This window comes from Planococcus citri, chromosome 5 (genome assembly GCF_950023065.1).
Source record: "Planococcus citri chromosome 5, ihPlaCitr1.1, whole genome shotgun sequence".
Lineage (NCBI taxonomy): Eukaryota > Metazoa > Arthropoda > Insecta > Hemiptera > Pseudococcidae > Planococcus > Planococcus citri.
In genome coordinates, this window is record NC_088681.1 from 49,139,232 (window position 1) to 49,164,125 (window position 24,894).

Below are 24,894 nucleotides of genomic sequence, written 5' to 3' on the forward strand. Positions count from 1 at the left end.
TGCTGGAGGTTCCAGAGCTGCTCAAAACGGGTTGAAACCGTTTCCAATCGATTTGGCATGTCGAAAATAGGGTATATCTCAAATTTCAGCTTTCTTGGTCAATTTGGTAAAATTTTGATTTTTTCCCTCATTTTTGGCCTAAATTGGATTTTCAAAAATTCACCAAAAATCGAAAAACGCACTTTAGCACTTGAAATTTTGACAGGTGATAAATTTTTGCATAATCTTTCGATCTACCTTTGTAAGGTTTGAAAAATTTCATGCAAGTCCTATGTTGAAACGCAAAATCTGCGATTTCGGCTGACCTGTCACTCAAAATGGCCACCATTTTGTAAGTAAGGCCAACTTTTTTTTGTGCAAGTTTGCTTCAAAATGTTCCTTCAGATATCCCCCTTTAAGAAAAAAGTTGTCCCGGAGGATCGGCGTGGGGGGGTGCAATTACTCCTAAATATGCCGGACTAAATGTGGTGACAATAATTCCTTTTCAGGATTCTTTCAAAAATTTATAAAAACAGTTTTTCTGCATTTAATTTTTAGGAAAAATTTAGGGAAAAAACAAATTTTTCGGTTGTTTTCTCTAAAAAATGTATTATCTTCAACGCCCCCCCCCTCCCAAATGCAAAAATGAAACTTCGAACTTTTTTCCAAAGAAGGGTAAAGATATACAAAAATGTGAACATTTTCACCCACAGAATCCAAGACGTATCCTAGGTTAGTTTCCAACTCCGAGCCAAGGGCTTAATTGCCTATTAAAATGCCGGCTACACGTTCTTATGCCATGAGATGGTCAGTTACGTTACGTCTCAAACCACGTGCTGCATCTGCCAGTCTGCCTGTTCCGATCATCGTACACTACAGTATACATACCACACCATACACATACCATCAATATCAAACCACGAAATATACATCATCGTGTACCAAGAACCAGTTTCCCTTTTCGTATTATAATAGAGAGGCGAGTGAACCTTTATGCATTACGAAGTCGCAACTGCCTGATGGTCGCTTTGCCTGCGATAAATATACGCGAACTTTAATGATCTACATTTACGCAACAGACTGCTCGCTTGGCTTCGATATATCTGTAATTTTAATGACCTATTTAAAAGGGTCTATTCCTGTTTCCAGCTATCCTTTCGGTATCGTCTACTATGTACCTATACAGCTGTTGTACAGACCTGAGATGCAACCAACGATGCCGGTGTAATGCAAAATCTCGTAGTATCGGTCATTATCTCGCGACGATGCTGTCCAGTGTCCAGGCACACCATGTTACGAAAATCATCCTACCAGAAATCTTTACGTAAAAAATTGTTTATTTGAAAAAAATTCATTAAAAACACAATTTATATACTCGTTTCTCAATTCGTAATACATAACAAAAAAAATAGAGAGGGGGATCAATAAATAAATAATTACGCTAAAACGAGGAAAAATTTACCTAAAGAAGATTTAGACTCTAAATCGAGTCCGTTCTCACACTGAAAGACTGCAAAAAAATCGCCACTGAAATCGAAGTTGAAAAAAAAAACAGGGGGGGGGGAATTCTCTACAAAATCGCATTCAAAACACACATACACAGACAAACAACAAAATATAGAAACAACAATAATACGAGTAATATAACAACATCGTCGATTCGAAGAACATTAAGACACTCAAACGCCCATAGAGCGCATCAGTGTGCTTATTTCTTCGAGGAATTGTGAAAATTTTCCATCCACAAACATCGAGTATAAGTTACATATACGTCAGGATCGCGGGAAGATGATGAGAAAGAAAGAAAAATCAGAAAAATATACATTTTCATACATCGAGAGAGAGAAAAAAAAATCGAATAAATTAATACACAATACAACGTACAAAAGTATAAATAATCCATTGAGAAAACGTACGTACACGAAACAAAGGGTTGAAAAAGGAGCTAAAAATGTAGGATTGGGATTAGGTAGGTAAATGGGGAGGTAAAAGGAGGGAGGGAAATTCGCGATACAAAAAAATTTGTTTCATCCAGTCCATGTGCGTGTACCTATGTGCGAGTTTAAAAATTGCAATTCTGCGGCACAAGGTAGGTATCTCTGAATGGATCGTTTTTACACACAACTTTCTGGTCCTGGTATTGAAAACGAATTAGGTAATATTAGACCGTCCGCTTCTACTTTATGACAAGTGGTCGCCGATTCTGGCAAATGTAATTCGTTCGAACGGTTTACTATATCCGTATGATTGCCGACGACGCTGGCGACGCTGTGGCTGCCACCGACGTTGCTGCCGCTGCCGCTACCGCTGCTGCGTAATACCTGAGCAATTTTTTTTCTCTCAGTAAATCATCGTAATTAAGATATTGCGATAGGTCGATAGTTGAATTTTTTCTAAGGTGAAATCAAGCAAAAGCGTGCGATCTATTACATTATTATAGTACCTGCTTTACTTGGGTGGTGACTTAGGTAGGTATAGGTACCCAATTTGAGGAGTCACGTTACCTCTGATTTTTTCAAAAAAGTTATAGTTAGTTATCACATTGGGCAGTCCCGTGACTAAACGAATCGAATCTCGAAGAATTTCCCCTCCCCTCACCCCTCTCATCTATTCGTCTCTCCCCTCATCACACCTTCCCCCAAAAAACAACGAAAATTCCAAAACGAAAAATCTCGAGATCACGTTTTTGAAATTGTTTGAAAAGATTTATTTTTGCAATGAATAGTTCGTGAAGGATACTAGAAATTAAAATACATTATGCCAAAAAATGAAAAGCAAAAAAAAAAAATCTGAAAGATGCAGAAAAAACGCTTGAAAATGGGAATTTGGCCTAAATTGCACAAACGATTCAAATGATTCGTTCACAAGTGACTCACAATCAGATGATTCGTCAATGAACGAATTGGATTATTCGTTCATAAACGACTCAATAATAATTTGTTCACAAATGACTCAGAAGATTCGTAAATGAACGATTCAGAGAATTTATTCACGAACGATTCAGAGAATTTGTTCACAAATGATTCAGATGGTTCCGTTCACGAACGATTCAGAGAATTTGTTCATGAATGACGAGTCATAAGATTCGTTCACAAACGATTCAGAAGATTCATTTGCAAACGATTCAGAAGATTCGTTCGCAAACGATTCAGAAAATTCGTTCACAAACGATTCAGAAGATTCGTTCACCAACGATTCAGAGAAATTGTTCATGATCATGAATGATTCAGATGGTTCGTTCACGAACGATTCAGAAGATTAGTACACAAATGATTCAGAGAACTTGTTCATGAATGAGTCATACAATTCGTTCACAAACGATTCAGAGGATTCGTTCACTAACGATTCGGATGAAGTCGTTCACGAACGATTCGGATGAAGTCGTTCACGAACGATTCGGATGAAGTCGTTCACGAACGATTCGGATGAACTCGATCACAAATGATTCAAAAGATTCGTTCACGAATGATTCAGATGGTCCGTTCACAAACGATTCAGAAGAACGAATGATTCAAACGATTCCTTTATGAACCACTCAGACGATTCCTGAATGAATGATTTAGATAAGACGTTTATGAACGATTCAAATGATCCATCACCAACAAAATTCACATTATTTCATCTAAAACGATTCATATGATCCATAATATTGCGAGTGGGGTAAAATTTTAGGAGCAATTCAGATGATTCATTGACAAATGATTCAGATGATTCGCTTAGAAATGATTCTGATGATTCGTTTGGGAATGATTCGGATGAATTCGATCAGGAATAATTTGAATGAATTCGTTCACGAACGATTCGGATGAACTCGTTCACAAACGATTTGGATGAACTCGTTCACGAACGATTCGGATGAACTCATTCACGAACGGTTTGGACGAACTCGTTAACAAACGATTCGGATGAACTCGTTCACAAATGATTCAGATGGTATGTTCACGAAGGATTCAGATGGTTCGTTCACAAACGATTCAGAAGAACGAATGATTCAAACGATTCCTTTATGAACCATTCAGGCATTCAGACGATTCCTGAATGAATGATTTAGATAAAACGTTTATGAACGATTCAAATGATCCATCACCAACAAAATTCAAATTACTTCATCTAAAACGATTCATATGATCCATAATATTGCGAGTGGGGTAAAATTTTAGGAACAATTTAGATGATTCATTGACAAATGATTCAGGTGATTCCCTTAAAAATGATTCAGATGATTCGTTTGGGAATGATTCGGATGAATTCGATCATGATTAATTGAATGAATTCGTTCACGAACGATTCGGATGAATTTGATCAGGAATAATTTGAATGAATTCGTTCACGAACGATGCGGATGAAGTCGTTCACGAACGATTCGGATGAATTCGTTCACGAATGGTTCTGATGAATTCGTTCACAAACGACTTGGACGAATTCGTTCACGAACGATTCGGATGATTTGTTCAAGAACGATTGGGACGATTCGTTTGAAAACGAATCAGACTCGTTCCCGAACCTTTCAGACAGTTAATTTTTGAAGGATTCAGATGATTCATACACAAAAGTTCAAATGATTCATTCTCGAACGATTCGCAAGAGGCTGGTTGAAAAATATGTTGCATTACTTAGTCACCTTGAATTATTGGGGAAAATGGCGAGTTGGGTATTCGCGATCAATTCAGCTGATTCATCGACAAACAATTCAGGAGATTCGCTTAGAAATGATTCAGAAGATTCGTTCGCGAATGATTTGGATAATTTGTTGAATAATGATTCAGACGATTCGTTTGCGAATAATTCAGAATGTTCGTTTTCGACGGATTCAACTGATTAATTCTTAAATGACTCGACAGAGGTCGTTTGAAAAATGTTCGTTAACATTATTCACGATAAAAATGTACAGCAAAAAAAATTGTACTTAATTAGAGTAAAAATTACACGAACGATTCAAATAATTTTTATTCACAAATGAGTTAGATGATTCGTTCAAAAATGATTCGGATTGTTTGATCATGAACGGTTCAGGTGTATTTTGTTCCCGAACTATTCAGGTGACTCATTCGCGAACGATTCACTTGCGAAATTAGAAATTTATAGGATAAACTCTGAAATAATGAACAGAAAGTGTAGGTAATGCAATTGGACGGATTCGTTCACTGAATTATTCATTCTTAACCTGCAAGAACGACGAATCGCTCGAGATGATCAATTCACTATCGACTTTTAAGCAAAGCTTAAGTACCTAATCAGAAAATTTTTCGTTTTCTAGTGCGTATTTTCACCAATCAGGTATGTATGTACATAATTTTTCAAAATATGAGGTGTGCGAACGATTCAGTTGATTCAATCATTCGATGATTCTGGCGCATGAACATCTCTTCAAACATTTGTGAATGAGTTCCAAAAGTACTAGTTACCTACTTTTATGGTCATTTGATAATATTGACTCATTTGTGATCTGAGAAGTAATTTTCAAAAATAAAAATAAAGATTCATTCGAAATCAAGCATTTATAAAATTGGTAAAAATTTTCAATTTTACCAGATTGAATTAACTTTACGATATTTTATTTGAAAAAGAAGTTGATCAAAATATTTCAAATAAACTCCCACCCACATTCCACCTTTCCCAATCATCCCTTTATCTATCCCTTGATAAATCTACTAAACATCTTTGAACTTTTGAGCCTACACTCGTTAATTTAAAGCAGATTTCACCCTCAAAAAAACAACATTCTCTTCTCTTTCGCTCTTTTCATTATACTAACACCAAACACGGAAAATTTTTAATAAGCCCACGACACAAATATACAAAAAACTCGATTCCAAATTAGTTTACTTTTTAAATATTTCAGTAACATGAATAACAAGGTCTTTCTCCTCCTCCCTACGCTCTTTATGTTCAGAAGAACACCATAGGCCTAGATACATATTCCCATGGCGGAGTTTAATTACAGCCCAAGCTATATTACGTTGTAGAAATATGTTTTTTCTGGTAAGTTTTTTTTTCTTTGTTAAAATATAATTTTAATTAAGAAAGTACAAGTTGCTTTTTTTCTTGTAAATTTCAGGAAAGGCTTATATTTACGAAATATTGATCCCGAGAATAAAATTTTAATAAATTATCGTTCTCTTCGTCGTCTGCTCTTTCATTCTCTTCTAGCAGAAGGTATATTTCTTCTCTTTGTTATTTATTCATTATTTATAGGAACGAGAAAATCAACACTTCATTTCTTAATTTTTGAAACGCCTTCACATTTAGGTACTTATTAAGCTTATTCTCAGATTTATTTCTATACTTAAATAAGACCTAATAATTTGACGATGAAATGAGATAGAAACGTCAATTAATATTTCAAAGATTATTGAGCAGAATTCGAAGAGTTATGATTCGAGGGAAAAAATGAAATTGACGGTGAAAAGACATAGTATGGGGAAGGAGGAAAGATAAAAAAATTTCTTCTCATTGAACGAGTAGTTCATTTTAGAAAATACTGCTTAATTTGACTCTTTGATAAAGGGATACAAAACCTCAATAGCCTGAATACAACCCAGGCCTTGTTATTTTACATTCTAACAAGCGAATTTGCAAGCAGGTGCATGTAGAAGTATATTTGTACAAAGGTCACTCATCTTACTTCAAATTTATTAGCTGTCAGTCTACCATGAGTCTCACTGGAGTCGATGATGAAATCTCTTTGAGCGTTTTTCATCGTATTATTATGAGATTGATATTGATCAGCTGAAACTGAACGATAAGAAATTTTAATTGAAATCTTCGAGTATTTTTCAATCTACACAGTTCATTGAAATTTCCATCTAGTTGTACTTTGAAAAACGCAACACAAAAATCTACGAAGCGAAAGCATCAATTCTACGAATAGGTACACATTTGAACAAAACTAAGGCAACTCACCCCTATTTAAAATATCGGGTTGTTTTAAATTGGGCACTATGCTGTAGGCAATAGTGTAATTCTGATTATCAGCTTTAACAGGTAATTGAACGTGTTTCACTTCGTTCTGTGTACCAGCGTCGTATCGAGACGCTTCGACGTAAAATCTTTGTCATAATTTTACCAACGCGAATGCCATCAGAAGAATAGCCAACGTAATTACCGTAATTGTACACGCTAACATGGTGGAAACGCCGTTACTGGAGCTCTCTTTTCGCATCCATTCTGTAAATTGAGAAACGAAAGTTGCTAAAAATCGCCCATATAATAAATACTATTACCCACTAATGGTTCCATTACCCCGAAAACCTTCTACTAATTCTACCAAAAAGCTCCAGCTATAGAGTTCTCGTATATAGGTACCTGTTCTTTTTTCGGCGTTTTCGAAATTGACCCCTTTCAAAATAACCGATTCGCCTTTGCCTTTGAAATTCGTAGCGTAAATGACGATTTGTAGAAGAGCAGCGTCCACTACGTTTAAGGCGTTCATGTCCACGTAGAAGACGGGCAAGTCGTTCGATACGTTCATCAGTGCTGAATCGGATTGGTAAACTTCCAAGTGGAAGATTTGCTGAAGGCCTCCGTCGTAGCCGGGAATGCATTCAATTTTCAACAACGTGATGGTCAGGTTTTCCATCAGGTCGAACGAGCAGTTGAATAGTCGCGATGGTCTCGCTGCGAGAGAATATTCGGTTTATTTAAGTTGCCTCTTTCGTGGAATTTTGAAATACGTACTATTACTGCCTATCAAGCTAAGTATATTCATCATGAAGGTACGAGAAGCCGAATTTCATAATTTCTGGGCAATGGATACCTCATTCGATGGCCTCTAGCACTGAAGAGTGCTCAAATTCGAATTTGGTTTCAACGTAGAAGAAAAATATTCAAATTGTAGGATAATATTTGATCAAAGAATCCTGGTGGTCCATTTTCATTTGAGATAGAAGGATGATTACATATGTAACAAGAAACTGATTTAAAATTTACATAACCCCACTAAAAAGATTTACTTTTTTGCAAAATAATTATTAGGCTATTTTTCCCAACACCAACAGTTTTGAGTCAAATATAGCTGATAAGTAATCATTTTTTGCCAAAAATCATAATTTTCTTCCAAAAAATACTTCGCTATTTTTGCCAACAAACATCCCTTTTCGCCAAAATAACCTTCTTTCACCAAAAATAATCATTCTCTGCAAAATACGTATAATCTTAATTTTTTGGCAAAAATAAGTAATTATTTCCTGCAAAAAATACTGACTTGATCATTTCCTACATTCCTACCAAATTCTGCCTAAAAATAGTTATTTTCTCCTTAAAAATATTAATTTTCTTCTCAAACCCAAAAAGGACCATTTTCTGCCCAAAAAAGTAATTTTTCATCAGAAATCACCATATTTACACCAAAAATCATCATTTTCTGCCAAACATGATCATTTTCTTCCTGAAAATCATATTTTTCTCCAAAAATTATGTATTTATTTCTGGAACATATTCAATCATTGGCAGTCCAAAATAGGCATTTTCACTTCTGCAAATGCTGAAAATAAACGTTTTCTGCCACGTTATTTTTCCACAAAAGAATCATATTTTTAATGCCTGAAATAAATAGATGAGAAATTCACTTTTACTTCAAGTCTTCAAGTCCTGAATACTCAAAAAATCATTCTCTTTTTCTTTCCAAGACATATTATGCACTTTTTCCTTGAAAAATTTTCTCTTCACCTACAGAAATTAATTTTATGCCACATGCAATAATTTTTTGTCTAAACTAAAATTTTCATTTTTTTTTCCAAAAACTAAAAATTACTCGTTTCCTTCCTTTTTAATTTTTCCTCCCCCTCCCACCCCAAAAAAAACAATAATTTTCTGTCAACCTAATGCAATCACTTTCTCTCCAAAGATCACGATTTTTTGCTAAAACAGGGTGTCTAAGAAAATGTCTCCGAAGAAATGCAGTACTTTTACAGTACCTTTTGCATCACCTTATTTTTTTTATTCAGCTTACACCGACCCCCCCCCCAAGAAAAAAAATATTTTTGAACCGGTTGGAATTTGTCGATATAAAATTTTTACAAGTATTAATTTAACAAGTGTTGCCATCTTTTGAGGTACAAAATGAACATTCTTTTTTTTAATTTTCACCAATTAATTCATTTTGAGGTTTTTAAAAAATTTTAAATCAATGATTCTGAGAAAAAATACAGTATACTTTTCAGGCAAAATGCAGTACTTGGAGTACCGAGGATTTCAATGCAGTGCTTTTACAGTACTTGCAGTACCTGCAGTACCTGTTAGACACCCAGGTACAATTTTCTTCGCAAAAACACATTTTATTTCCAAAAAAATCGTCTTCCCCCCCCCCTTTAAAAAATCTATTCTTTTCAAAAATACTTACTTATTTTTTGCCACGTACAATCGATCATTTTTTTTTTTCATTAAAATGATCACTTTTTTCACAAATTGTCCATTTTTTGCCACAAAAAGGTAATCATCTAATCAATTTCTACCCACAAAATTATCATTTTCTCGCAAAAACGTAGAAAGCATTCCGGTTCTGTCTCATCACCCCCCTCCCTCCTACCATAAAAAAGAATCGTTTTCTATCGCAGAAAAACTATTTCATTTTGAAAACAGATCATTTTTTTAAATCTATTTTTTTGAAAATGATTTTTTTGCCACATTATACAAATTTTATTCCAGAAAAAAAAATATTTTTTTTTATTTCAAAAAAATTACATTTTTTTCAAAACGATCATTTTATGTCCCATCTCCACAAAAAACAAAAAAAATCGTTTTCTGCCTTATTTTCTCCACAAAACAATCTTTAATCTACTCAATTTCTCTCCAAAAATCATGATTTTCTGCTAAAATGAATCATTTTTACCAGACATATGGTACCTAATCATTCTCCACCAAATTTTATCGTTTTCTGGCAAATAATCATATTCTCAGTTTTGCTCAAACATGGTTCTTCAATAATCATCAATTCCTGCTTAAAGTGATTTGATTTCTTTTCGACACCAAACCATTAACCATTATTTTCTTCTAAAAATAATATTCTGCAGCTCGGAAAAACGTAAAAGAGTACTTAAGTAATTTTTTGCCATCAATAACCATTTTCCCCCAAGAATTATCATTTTTTCCAGCAATAACCATTCGTTGCCAAATTTAATCACTTTCTGTCAAAAAGTGATTTTCACTCAGCAATTTTTCGCCTAAAGTAATAATTTTCTCTCCAAAAATGATGAATTTCTAGCTGCCAAAGATATTAATTTTTTTTCTCAAAAATTTTTTTTTAAAAATCCTCCCAAAAATAATTAGTTAGATAGTCTAAAATCTAGATCCCAAAAAAGCAATTACATATTTTTTCTTCCCAAAAAAATTACGTTTTTCCAAAAATAATCATTTTCTGCTTAAAATAGTGCTTTTCTGTTCAAAAGTGGTTATTTCCCGCCCAAAATTATCATTTTCTATCTAAAGTACTCAATCACTTCTCGCCAAAAATTACATACCAACGTTTTTCCAACAAAAATAGTTATTGCCGAAATCGTAATTTTGTTGCCAACAACATACATTTTCTGCCAAACAATTGCTTTTCTCTCAAAAATGGCGATTCTCTGCCTAACAAAAAATATTTGACCAAAAAAATGTCCCCTTTTCTTGGAACCGTGCCCAGTTCTTTTTCTGTAAAAACTACTTATTAACAGAACAATCATAAAAAATGTAGAAAATGAAATGGGTAGGAGGGGACAGAGGGCAGGGGAGGAGAGTGAACACTTAACCCCATCCTTGCGATATTCATTATACACTGATTTTTTTTTTACAAAATTTCGCCACCAGAATTGCCTTTACCAGTTGTAATGACAACTTTTCCTTAGTTCTTCACATTTTTCTGGCCAATTTTTTAAAATTTCCTCCTCCTGTTTCTTCCCACGCACAAATAAAATGAAATATTTGCAGACTTACCAGCTGGTACCAGATGAAACACACAAGGCTCTAGTTGTCTTCCAATCGTATTATCAGCCCAACAAATCAACGTCCCATAGTCCAAATCCGACAAAGGTTTATACGTCAGCTCGCTGGTAGTCTTATTAATTGTTTTATACATTGAATTCGAAACTTTAGTGCTTTCTCCTGCGCTGTTATTAAACTGCCACAAAAATTTCACTTTGTTTGGATCGGCGTCCACTTGACACAGCACATATAGAACTTCGCCCAACGATGCTCCTATTATAGTTAATTCTGGTTTTTTACATTTCGGCACATCTGTAAATATATAAGTGTGGGGAAAAAAACCACATAAAAACAATATTATTAAAAAATATTACACATATACGACTATACGAGCATAGTGTACACGAGCATCTCTGATATAATGGTGGCAATGTGTGCGGTGTTTTTCTGAAATACTTCACAACGAGAGCGAGTATATAGCTGAGTAACGTGCCAAGTTGTCACATAATTTCTTATATAAATTTTCGACTAAGTATCGGCCATTATCGCAAATACCAATTTAGTTTGACGGCTAGTCGAACTTCTATTCTCTTTCGAGACCACCGAAGAGTCGATTTTTACCCCCCCCCCCCAGAATAATCGTCGTAATCGAGTCATTAAACTGATAGCGAGGTACTCGTACTTGACAATTTTTTCCAATGGTGAAGTTTTTTTTAGAAAAATCTGTCTAAAGAAGTAAGTAAATTTCATCTTGTTTATTTTCAAGGTTGAGAAAAAAGGGTGGAAAAAATTGAAACGAAAAGTCTTAAAAACGAGATAAAAGTCGAGTACTTTAGAATCACATCCTCCCCTTCACTTAAAAGTTCACTTACAAAAGGTATGAGCTACCAGCCTCCTCCTATATATTTATAGAAAAATAACACGAGCAACGCTGTTCAGAATTTGATGGAGGGACAGAGGGGGTGTAAAAAATATATCCAGGCTGATCTCTCCGTGTATTAATAACCTGTCTTATACGTTTATAATATAGGTACACATAATACCTACCTATTTGAATTATTTTTTAAAAAATCTAATAAATAAAAGGATAAAAAGCTAGGGATTTCCTTTTTCCAAAAAAAAAAAAAAAAAAAAAGGTACATCTATGTTTTTGACATTCTCTTATACTTGATAGCAAGCTAGAGGTACAGGCAGACATACGTTCACATTTGTATATTATGTACATATTTCACTTCTATTCTCCTCCCACCTTATTTATAGTCGTCACTATAAGCACGACTTCAAAGGCTATTGTACGCGAATTTTCGCATTGAAAACCTCGACTGGCTTGTCGTATGTTTCGTTCACAGGCAAAGGATTGTATAGGTGCACTCGTGGAGTCGTATTTATAAGTTTCATATCATTATGATGTGTATTAGAAAATACACACGTGAACAGAGGTTCTTTTTCAAACATCACAAAGCATACCTGGCGACAAAGCTTTATGAGTTTCGTTTGAAGCTTTCTGTTCTCCACCCACCATATACGTATATCAATTTCAGTGACAAATTCACAAACTATAAATACGTAGGTATTGGATCCAATTTATGTAGCCTATGAATGATGTACCTTAACTACCCACATATCATTGTACTAAGTTGTGTGCGAATAAGGTAATGATATCGATGTCATGTCATCGACAAAACAGACACGAATGATTCCTCATTTATACGAGATGAAAATATTCGTCAATTAAAAAGCCAATTTGCTCGCGTAATCGTACTCTTATAATTTCAACCACGACAGTGTAAAATTCGCAAAGCTTCAAAGTCGAACAAAGTTGCGTGTATTTCCGAGCTAAAAACTTTGTACCCTGAAATCATCGAGAAATGTCGCATCAAAATTTGAATTTAAAAATTACCAAAGTCCCCATTTTACAATTTTGGAAAATCGAAAAACTATACTGTTGAGCGTAAATCGAATGTAAACGTCAAATAAACATTCAATTTCGTTGTCGAAAATTAATTTTAAATAAATAATAATTCACATCATCGCCATCAAAAGTAGAGAATTTCAGTATTGAATTTTCCCTTTCAACTTTGTAATTTTGAAAACGAAAAAAATTGAGTGCAGTTGATTTTAATTCGAGCCTCGAATTCCATATTTTTGAAATGAAAATTACAACAAATACATGAGCGATGCTCTGTCTATATTTTGGAACATGAGGTACGGGAACTTCGGAAATACGTTCGAGAAATTCGTGGCGATGCAAAGATTGAGAATTTAAGAAAAAGTCGCCAGGCAGATGAAGTAGCTGCCCATACAATGCGTCGGCCAGACAAAAGTCCGAGTCGGCATTAACTGACGAACGAAGAGCGAGTAAAATAATGGGAAGGCGATCTGACCAATGGATTGGGTCGCCACAGGAAGTAATTGCAGTTTTTAACGTGCGATGAAAGTTTTCTATCAATCCATTAGCTTGCGGATGATAGGCCGTGGCGCAAATACAGTTGATTCCACAATATTTGTTAATATTGTGGAGTAACTCAGATTCGAATTGGCTACCTTGATCGGTAGTGATCATGACTGGCGCACCAAAATGTGAAATCCATGTCTCAAACATGGCTTTCACAACAGTGTTGGCTTGTTGGTCAGGGATCGGTATCACTTCTGGCCAACAAGTCGCGCGATCAATCATTGTAAGACAATATTGACAGCTGTTAGAAACAGGAAGTCTCCCGACGAGATCCATATGGATGTGTTCTAAACGACCGACTGAATGAGAGATGGGTGTCAGAGGCGCAACAGTGTGTCGTGTTACTTTGCACCTCTGGCAAGTAGTGCAAGATCGAGTGAAGTTACCAATGTCTTTTTGGAGATTGGGCCACACATAGCGATTTAAAATGAGGTGTCTGGTTCATTTAATACCAGGACGAGCGAGATTATGATATTGGTCAAAAATTTTCTGTCGAAGAGAAGAGGGTACGTGAGGATGCTGGTACCCTATCTTGGAGATGTCACAGTAAATATCGTGACCTTGGAAATTGATTTTAACGAGTTCGAGTGAAGAAGGTTTTGCGATAAGTTTTCGAAGTTCAGAGTCGTTTTGCTGGGCTTTTAATAGGTGAGCCGGAGAAATGCAATGCATGCTTGAGATTGATTCAATTCTTGAGAAACAATCGGCTACCTCGTTGTCAGAGCCTTTAATGTAACGAATGTCAGTGGTAAACTGAATGGTGCTTTTCAAGAAGGTCCTATCAACAAAAAACTGGTTTTGAGAAAAACGCATTTTTATATTTCAGTGTTTTGCCATTTTGGTTTAAAATGATATAGCGAGCTCCGGTTTTTTTTTGTTGAATAGAAGCATCTTTCCACTATTTATTTCCTGCGTAGTAATTTTTTTTCCACCACCAACATTTCCATGGGAGCGCTTTACAAAAGAGACCTCGATATGACCTTCTTGAAACGACAGGACCTTCTTGCGGTTATTCACCTAAAAATCGATTTTATTCCTTCTCAAACCCACCAAAAACATGAAATAGTCACTCTTGAGAAGTAATTTTCAATGCAGAATTCAAATTTTGAGTCAATTTTGCCCCTCGACCCCCAGGGGGGGCGGTACCAAATGAAAATTTGGGGAAAATGTGAAAAAATCAAGTATAGTGTCAAAATCTTGATACTTTGAGTTGAAAACCACGATTTTTGAGTCAATTTCCCTCGTAGCCCCCCAGGGGGGTGGTACCAAATGAAAATTTTTGGGAAAATGTGAAAAAATCGAGTATAGCGTCGAAATCTTGATACTTTGGGTTAAAAACAACGATTTTTAAGTCAATTTCCCTCGTAGCCCCCCAGGGGGGTGGTACCAAATAAAAATGCGAAGAAATCGAGTATAGTGTCGAAATCTTGGTACATTTGGGCTGAAACCCCGATTTTCGAGTCAATTTTGTCCCTCGGCTTCCGGGGGGAGGGGTGTGGTACCTAATCAAAATTTAGGATAAAAGTGAAAAAATTGAGTACTTTAATGTAATATCTTTAATACTGTAGGGCAGAAGTTTCTTCCGCCAGCATTCCCCAAAACGACGAATATGAAAAATTATGCATTTTAGTGTATGTAAAACAACTGCGATCGATTTACCTGCGGAAACCTGCGAAAATCTGTATCATCTCATACTTTAGCCATGCATGTGTGAGTGCGCACTCGATTTTTTCACTGTTTTCCCCAAATTTCGATTTGGTACCACCCCCTTCCTCCCTGGCGTGCGAAGGACAAAATTGGCTCGAAAATCGGGTTTTCAGCCCAAATGTACCAAGATCTCGACACTATACTCGAGTTTTTCGCATTTTTATTTGATACCACCCCCCCCCCCCTGGGGGGCTACGAGGTAAATTGACTCAAAAATCGTTGTTTTTAACCCAAAGTATCAAGATTTCGACACTATACTCGATTTTTTCACATTTTCCCCAAATTTTCATTTGGTACCACCCCCCCTTGGGGTCGAGGGGCAAAATTGACTCAAAATTTGAATTCTGCGTTGAAAATTACTACTCAAAAGTGCCTTCTGGTATAGTTGTGATCAACCATTTCGGAGAAGAAGGTAATGCGCGCATTTTCCAGTTGCGTTTCCTAGCCAACTTCATATAGCTGCTGTTTGTGAACAACACCACATGGAGCGCTGCGGTTTGCACCATCTTGTGTAGAAAACGTCAGAGATTCAAATTTCATGAACTCCTCAAAAAGGTCCTATCGCTTGAAAAGCACCATTCAACTGACCAATGAAGTCGAGATGTTGAAATTGTCAAGGAGATGCTTTTTCGGGATTCTGAGAAAAGGTGTGAATCAGGGGCTGATGGTCCGTGAGCACCGTAAATTGGCGACCTTCCACCATCTGCCTGAAGTCAAAATTTCCAAACAATTTCACCCGTTTTTCATCCAGTTTATGAGTACAAAACAGGTAGCAAATTGCATGCCATGCCTACCTATCGTTTCATACGTTTTTGAGAGCTCTGCGCACAAATATCGAGTCATTTTTTGATTCAACCCCCCCTCCTCCAATTTCCTGGAGATTGAAAAAAATCGCGTGCATTATGGTTTATCATGTTTTTGAGAACGTTGAATAGGTACCTTAAGAATATTGAGTCATTTTTTTTTTTGGTTTTGCTCTTCTAAAACGCTCCCATTGACGCTACGGGTCTCGTGAAAATTTGAAAAGTCGTATGACATGAATGATTTATTAGACTTTTGGGAGCACTGAACAGGAATATCAGTATTTTTCTTGATTGGGCGCCTATACGACGTCTTCATTGCTCTCCCCTCTACATTTTCTAATAAAAGAAAAATCTGTCAACTTTTTCTCAATTTCCTCCTCTCTTCCCCCTCTGTCTCTCAATTAAATTCACTCAAACATTGATTTAAAAAAACAGAAAAAGTATGTAATCAAATGAATCGGTTGAAATTTCGCAAAGAAATAAAATATTTTGTAGGAATTGGTTTTTGGGCATTTTTAGAGAATTTCGAGTGCAAAATTAAGTCACGATTTTCGGGATTTTTGAATAAGTTTCGTGTAATCTACCTACCAAAAAAATGACTTAAAATCCCATGAGAAAATCAAAAATTTCGCTCAAAAACTTTTTTTAGAGTATTTTTGAAAAATAACAGCTTGAAATTTGATTGATTTTTGAACTTTATTATGATAACTACTCGAAAAATTGACCTAATTTCGATCTCAAAATCCTCCAAAAATGCTCAATAACATTCTTGTTGAAAGCTTCGAAATCTTTGAGAAATTTTATTTTTTGTTGATGGGTCACATGACTCTTTTTTTTTAAATCTGGATTATCATGATCCAATTTTGCGCTGAAAAATCTTGAAAAATACTCAAAAAACATTTGAATTTTTCACGAAATTTTCACACTTTTTGATAGGTCGCATGATACATTTTTGAAAATTCCAAAAATCAATGACTCAATTTTTAGCTAAAAGTATTTCGAAATTGCTAAATAAATAGTCGAAATTTGAAGTCTTCAAAAGAAATTATAGATTCAAACCAAACGTCAATAAAAACTTTTCCCAGTTTTTCGACATCATTGAAATTTTATTTTCATTTATTTGTAAAAATTTGGAGATTACCCTTGAAAATCTTCGAAAATAAAAACTTTCAAGTCTTAATAAGGAATTACAATATAGATTCAAACCAAACGCCAAAAACTTTTCTCAGTCTTTCGACATCATTGAAATTTTTTTTTTGAAAGTTACTTACTGGTAATAAAATCGAGTGAAAAATTATCGAGCTCTTGCTAGTGGGTTCCAAAGGTAAATTCTTCAATTTATTTGAAAAAATATGCATAATTCGCTTTTTTCAGGGGTGCCCAAAGTGGGGGCTCTAAAAAAAGGGTTCAAAATTACGAATATACAGGGCGCTTGATTAAACTTGTTCACCTAGGTAATTGAATATATGACTAAAAGCGTTACGTTTGGCGCAAATCGCAGGTTTTCAGCTATCCAGGGGTTCCCAAAAAATCCAAATTACAAAAAATTGGAAATTTGGATTTTTGAGTACCAGCGCAAAATTTTATTGAGCTCAAAATTTGGTAGGATGGAGGTCTTTCAAATACTAATAAACCGTAAAAAGCTTTTTAGCGGGGTTCAAAGGGGTAGGTTCAAAATGATGGTTCCAAAATTTTTCAAAAATTAAAACCCCCCAATTTCTGCCCCGAGGGTCAAAAATGGAAAATTTTCCTCGTATAATGTTAAACGGGTTCAAACAGATATTTTACGCTGAAAAAGTTTTTGAAAATAATACTCGGTGGTTCCAAAAATTATTTTTTATTCGCAACTTTGGCGACCCCTGGAGCCCAAAAAATGGTCATTATGGGTTAACTAACCACGGATTCGTATTTGGGGCATTCATTACAATATTTCAAGAGTGGTTCAGTCGATAACTGTCTGGTGCCAAAAAATGGCCTTATCGATACTCCTCCTTTGAAGACTATCCTCGAAAATATTTGAAAATAAAGACTTCTTATAGGTACTCGTATTTCTATAGTTTTTGAAAGTTGATCATTAATTGTTCGATAGATTCTGGAAGGAGAGCTGCTGTGTTGAAATGTTGATCCCAGCAAGAGTCATCAGAATATAGCCCCTGTTCCTACTCACTCTCTCCACTCTAAAACACACACTCACACACAAAAAAATTCAACCAAAACACCCTGATGTATCTGAACGGAATTTTTCAGACAAAAATCACTACTTTTTCACTACCTTCAAAACATTTCCAAACAAGTGTTGGCCTCCTCAACCTCACTACTTTTTTCAAATTACTTTTTTGGTGTCATTCAAAGAATGTCACCTTTGAACACTGATGTCAATTTTAAAGCAATTAAGAACGTCGAACGAAGCGATGGGAAAAGCTTTCCAGGATTTATACAAAAAAAAACAAATGCCCAACTTAATAATATTATTTTTGATGTCAGAAGTTGATTTTATTGGCACTGGCATGTTTCAAATTAGAAAACTACTTTTTTTTCTGCAAATTTCAATTCTGAATAAGAAAAGAAATTGACTTCAGCGAAGCGAAGGAAAAAGTTTTTTAAAATTCATTAAGTTAATGAAAAACCTAAATAGCGTTATTTTTTATGCGATAAGGCGATTTTGCATTTTGCTAGTCCTTGACGTGATAAGTTCATTTTTTTCAGCTCTGACATTTTTGTAATATTGGAATAATAATTTTTCGGAAATTCAAATCCAAGAAGCAAAACAACGGTATTTTTGTGAGAAAAATCAGCTTTTTTTTGCTAATTTTGATATGTTTGAAAGTTAAGTCAAAAGCCTTATTTTCAAAGTACCTACACCTGATTAAAGCAATTTGAAGGGGAAAAAAATTATGACCGAGCAAAAAGCGAGGACAAATTTTTTGAAAATACGCCAATCAATTAGTTAAAAGAAAAGGGTTCCAGACTTATAGGTATCTAAAATTAAAATTAGGTTTTCCAAATTTATACAAGGCCTAGCTTGATACGAGTATTTTTTCAAAATTCAATTTTCGAGTCAAATTATTGGATACCAACTAAAAGTCGAACGATGGAATTACCAGTGGTAATTTTAATATACTGCGGGTAAATCAACGGGAAATTAGCAATACAGTAAAATATTCGAATTATTAAGTACGTGACGCTGTGTTTGAAATTTTATGCGATCTGAAAAATGGCACATAAAATTTCAAACACAACGCCTGCAAAACGAACGATATAGGCAAACTATGCAACTCGTACTCGCAGATCTTTTTTAGAGCGACGGAGAAACGACGACGAGGTTACACGATATCGCGGTATTCTCTCGCGTATTCGGGCAGATATTGTCGGCTATAGCAACAAGAAAATGAGAGTGAATTTACACCATGAATGAACGAGTGAAAATAGCTACGAGAGAGCAAAGAGAGTGCAAAAAAAGGAAACGAAAATGAGTACTGCAAACGTGATAAGAGACGGTTGTATATGAATACGTATTTCGTTTATTATTGTGACGCTTTGGTCGATGATTTACGAGTTTTATGTGCAAAAATTATATACGAATGCGACGACTACAACAACATACGAAGTACCTACAAGAGTATATTATCTTTGCCACATACAGCATACGAAGCAGCCAGCAAACGACAACTCTGTACTCTGTTGTAATAGTCACAAGTGCATACATTTTATAAACGCTTTTTTTTTTATGTAACGAGACGCGAGAAGCGACAGAATGAAAAAATTAATCGTTTATGTTCTGCCGTTGATTGCATACTTCTTGATGCTGTTCTTCAGTATCGTTTACTTATCGAGTAAGTTTCAAAAAAAATGCACCGATGTTGGATTGAAATTTTACTGCGTTGAGAATAAGTACAGGAACGAAAGTCAGTTCAATGATCGAGCCGAAAGACTCCAGCTGGATAATTGTTTCGCGTTGTATTCGCATAAATCATCGGATGGTAATGTGGTTCCTTCGCCATCTCCGACGTTGTATTATTTAATCGGCTTTTTGTTCGTTTCGTTGATCATTTTCTCGATTACGTGGTATTTCACGATGTATAAAATCAAAATGACCGAAATTTGAAGGATTTGGTAATATAAGAGGATCTTTTTGGGTCTGGAATTAGCAGTAGAATGGGATTCGAATGAGATGTGGAACGATTCAAAAAATGGCCTATGATTGGACTTTTTTAAAATATTTTCAATTTTAAATGAATATTGAATTTTTGTACATATTTTTATTTGTGTCAAGAAAGTCCTCATTAAAACATTTGTGTACCTATGAAGTTTGTTACAAAAGTGTATTAGATTTTATTCATGCTGGAAAAAGTGGGGGGAGAGGGAAGGGTTAAAGAATTTCATAGTAAGTATGGAAAATATTAAAAAAATTAGTTGAAATTGTTTGAAAATTGGGGAAAATGTGATAAAATGACAAAATTGCACTCCAAAAATTGTTAATGCAAGAAATTTTCTCAAATTTATGAATAGTCAAACTTAGGTTAGATGTCTTTGAAATAATTGATAATGAAATCAAATTTCGAATTTTTTTTGAAAACTTCTAGAAATTGTTAAAAATTGAGAAAATTGGCAAAATTTTCACACGCCATGAAAAAGATGACCGACGCGACGTGAACTTACCAAATAATAAATAAAATTGACTTCAATGGTTGAAAATGGATATAAAGTTGTTAACTTTTTGACAAATTTTCAATCATTTTTATGCAAATCTTAACGATTATTGACCACTTTTCGCAACATTGTTGACATTTTTTGAAATCGTGAATTTGGATTTTTAGAAAATTTTAGAAAATTTTGTCGATATTCTGTGCAGTTTTCGTAGTATGGGTTTTTCATGGACTGTTTACTGGTTTTCATGAGGAATAATTGTGATATTTTAAATCCATAATCGAATATTGAGGATGATTTCTTCGCAACCGATTTGATCAGAGGAGAAGAATTGAAAAATCCAACGCGAATGAATCGCCGATAAAACAAACCGTGTGCAAGATTATACCCACCATAAAATTTTAAATACCTATGCTAATCCATCAATAAAAAATGGAGTTGATTTGTTAAGAAAAATCCCCTCAGAAACGATGAATCATTTGAGAGCGACTGAATCGATCACCTGGAAATGAAATCAGATAATGCACAAGAAGACAAAACGGAACGTTTAATAATTCATCAAGAAAAATTCGGAATTGCTTTTTCGCAAACGATTTGCTCGAGGTAAAAAAATCGTTCGCAAACGTTATCAATATTATTAACCTGGGCAGAAATGACAAAATATTTTACAATAAAAAGTGGCATTACTAATTTATCAACAAAAATTGCGTTGAACCGTTATTGTGAACGATTCACTTAAAAATCACGAATCATTCGAGAACGACTGAATTATTCGAAAATAAAATCAGATGATATATTGTGACAAGGCAAAATGGAACATTTTTCAATCCACGAATAAAAATTGTTCGTGAACGAACGAATCATCAAAGGGAGTTTTTAAACTCGATGAAGAGGTATAATAGCAACAATGTCAATGTTCATTGCCAATATCATTAAAATGGTATTATCAAAGAATCTCGGGTTAAATCGATGAATTTTTGTAAAGGATAGGTATCAGAAGGTCATTGCAAATACGTCTTTAAACGTCAACGAACTGTTTTAAAAACTTATTTTCATTCGCTATTGAATTTTGTTCACAATAGGTGCCTATTTGCTTGAATTGAGCCAACAAATTATCCGTACGTCGTTTCGATCTATGTTTAAGCGTTATAAAATTTCAACTGCTGAAAAAAAAAACACTGAAGGTTTCACAAAAGAAGTGGGAAGGGGTGGGGGGGTAATCACTGATAGCGATTCTTTTTCTACGTATTCAAATGTGAGGGACCTACAAGACAATTTCGTGCGAACTCGAAATCGGAGGACTGGTAATTATTTACCTATGAATAATTTCGGAAATTATTGGTATCTACGACCTTTTTTTTTTTTTTTTTTTTTTTTTTTTTTTTATATAAAGTTTTATTTTATTTTATTAATATTGGGAACACAACATTGCGGCACACCCCCACCTCCTCAACGTGCCACAATGCTTTTATGAGGGGGGTATCTACGACCTAGGTAATAGGTAAATTACTGCCACTTTTAATAACCCACAGCAATTCATAGTATAAATTACCTTAATTCCCGATCAAGTATTGTAATTCCAATGTTGTACCGTGATTTTTGTTTGGTAAATCACCGTAATTTTTGGTACATTATCGTAATTTTTGGTAAATTACCGTAATTTTTGGTACATTACTGTAATTTTTGGTACATTACCGTAATTTTTGGTAAATTACCATAATTTTTGGTAAATTACCGTAATTTTTGATAATTTACCGTAACTTTTGGTAAATTACCGCGAATTTTGGTAAATGGTAAATTACTGTAATGTTTGGTAAATTTGACATAGTCATTATTAGGGCCGCTGCATAGAGGGAGAGGAGGAATTATTTGTTTTCCTATGTTAGTGAGTTCTAGAAATAACACCTTAGGAGTGAATATTTCCCTATTTGCCTGGATAGCTCAAGACTCTCTATCTAACCAATAACCTGACATAACTATGCAAAAATCAATGTAACGAACGTTGAAATAAGGACAACCTACATTACAATTTAAAGAATTTATTAGGTATAACGTATTTATACATAGGACATCGGTACTACCTATCGGTAGCCTAAGTCTACTACGATCTGTCATAAGGAAGTATTAAGCATAATTTATAACTAGTACTAGATGCACTTAATTATTTCCTCGTAGTATTCCTCCTGTTTAGGGAATGCTCACGAGTAGAAAAATAAGAAACCTATACACAAAATACACGATGAAGTCATGCAAAACACCATTGATAAAATATTAGGTAGGCATAGAATTCTCCGATTCCACACACCTACCTACAACAATAATTAGTAATGCGCCTATTACCTTGATGATAAATGCGCTTTAACATTTACCTGAAAACTGTCCACATTGACCATCTCTATCTGGGGTCCTACCAATACTAAGGACTTCGATGGCACCTTAACTAAATGAGATTTCATGTAACACTTCGCATAATTTACAGGTGTCCAGATACACCTCAAACTACCGAAAAGAACTCCAATACAATAGATCATCGGATCAATTGATTGTCTAAATCAAATTATATAAATTTCACACGCGAGGTGTTAACAAATAAAAACTTATTACTAATATGACGAAGAACCATCTTGCTGCAGCTAATGAGACTAAGTGGAGAAAATGCCGCGGACTACTTGTATATATAATTTTTTGAGGTAGTCACGTGACCAAAGGCTAAGATCTTTGTCGGCATTTTTCCCTATTTAAATAATCGACTTGCGGCCGCGAGCTCGATACAAAGACCTAACTTGTCATCATAAATCTGTCATTTAATTGATGACGAATTGCTAACTATTTTACCCTTCGTAAAGAACATGTTACCAAACTTTTCAGTTTAAGGGGTTCATAAAATCATCCCCCTTTAGGCAATGGAGGCAGTATGCCCTATATCAAATTACCATAATTTTAGGGAAATTGTCGTAGTTTTAAGTAAATTGTCATAATTTTAGGTAAATTACCATAATTGTTGGTAAATTACCATAATTCAGAGTTGTGAGTCCGAAACGAGCCTAAAACTGGAACCAATTACATCCCCCTTCAAACCAAATCCCAAAACCAAAATTGTTATTTTTCTTGATCCTGAAACCAAAAAAAAAATCCAAAACCAAGAAGTATAATTTTGAACACAGAACAATCCAGGAACTAAAACAAAATTGTTTCGGTTTTAGGATTTCAAATTTTTGATTTTCTCCAATTTTATTTTGATAAGTTGTCATTTTTACATAATTTATCATCATTCATTCAGATTACTTATAATACAAAATTACTCAAACTAAGTACCTAATTACACTATCGGAGTCTCCATGTCAAAACCTCCCATTTTTTAGACCCCCCGCAGGATCCAATAATCAATTTGGGCTTGAAATTGGTTGAAATTAAAGTACTGAAACTGGAACTTATTCATCCCAGAACAGACACAATTTTTTCAATCCCAAAACTGAAATAAAAATTTAGCTAGAGGAACAAAACTAAAACAAATCCAATCCTGAATTGAATAAAAATGTTGATCCTGAAACTGAAACCCAATCCCAAGATCTTTTTGGACCCACCCTCTGCTGTAATTTGTGGTAAATTACCGTAATTTTTGAAAAATCATTGTATTTCTTGGTACATAGGTAAATGTGGTAGTTATTAGTAAAAGTAGTTTATTGGTTTATCATTATGATTCTTGGTAAATTGGATTAATTTTGAGTAAATCACGGTAATTTTGGTGTAGTGTTTTTGGGTAAATTATGATAACTTTGGGTAATAGTAACAAAGTACAGTTATTTTAATAAATGGTGGTAATTTCAGGTAAATTACGGTATTTTCGGGTAAACTAGGGTAATTTTAATAAATTACTGCAATTCGGGGATATTATGGTAATTTTGGGTAAATTACGGTAAATTGGATAAATTATGGTAATTTTAAGTGAATTTTAACGAATATTCGATCATAACCCCCAATGATATTCAAAATCCACCACCAGCATCATTACCACCACAATAATCCAAATTTTATTATTCGCAAAGAAAATTCTTGATAAGAAAAAAATACGCAAAAAAAGCTACTCACATTGCACCCGTAAATGTGTAGGTTCGCTGGATGTTTCGCCTCGTTCGTTGGCCGCCTGGCAAACGTATTTGCCTGAGCTGAGATACGAGACTCCTTGTAATACTAAACTTTGAGTGCTCAAGATAATTCCGGAAGACACATTCTGAGTTACTACGTTGCCCTGTAACATAGCACCACCATAGTATGTTATGTCGAGGTTAAAATTAAGAAATAAATTCTATATACGAGTAGGTACTACTAGGTAGAAGGTACTTCGTCGGTATACAGTCTACACGTACGAAGATAGAGATACCTACAGAGGCGTACATATTATAC

At 34.7% G+C, this 24,894-nt stretch overlaps 1 protein-coding gene across 4 annotated transcripts in view; it reads right to left on the reverse strand.

Moving 5' to 3' along the window:
• The window catches only part of LOC135847117 (hemicentin-1-like), a 577,043-nt gene that overhangs the window by 59,915 nt on the left and 492,234 nt on the right, over nt 1-24,894 (reverse strand). For 3 of the 4 annotated variants that reach the window (XM_065366543.1, XM_065366544.1, XM_065366541.1), the window contains 6 exons: nt 24,580-24,739; nt 10,891-11,190; nt 7,285-7,596; nt 6,883-7,146; nt 6,605-6,714; nt 1,299-2,300 (listed from right to left, as the gene is read on the reverse strand). In XM_065366543.1, coding sequence (XP_065222615.1) covers nt 7,034-7,146; nt 7,285-7,596; nt 10,891-11,190; nt 24,580-24,739 — 885 coding nt within the window. In that variant the 3' untranslated portion in view covers nt 1,299-2,300; nt 6,605-6,714; nt 6,883-7,033. Of the gene's footprint in view, nt 1-1,298; nt 2,301-6,604; nt 6,715-6,882; nt 7,147-7,284; nt 7,597-10,890; nt 11,191-24,579; nt 24,740-24,894 lie in introns of those variants that run through there. The other variant, XM_065366545.1, reaches the window with a different exon arrangement.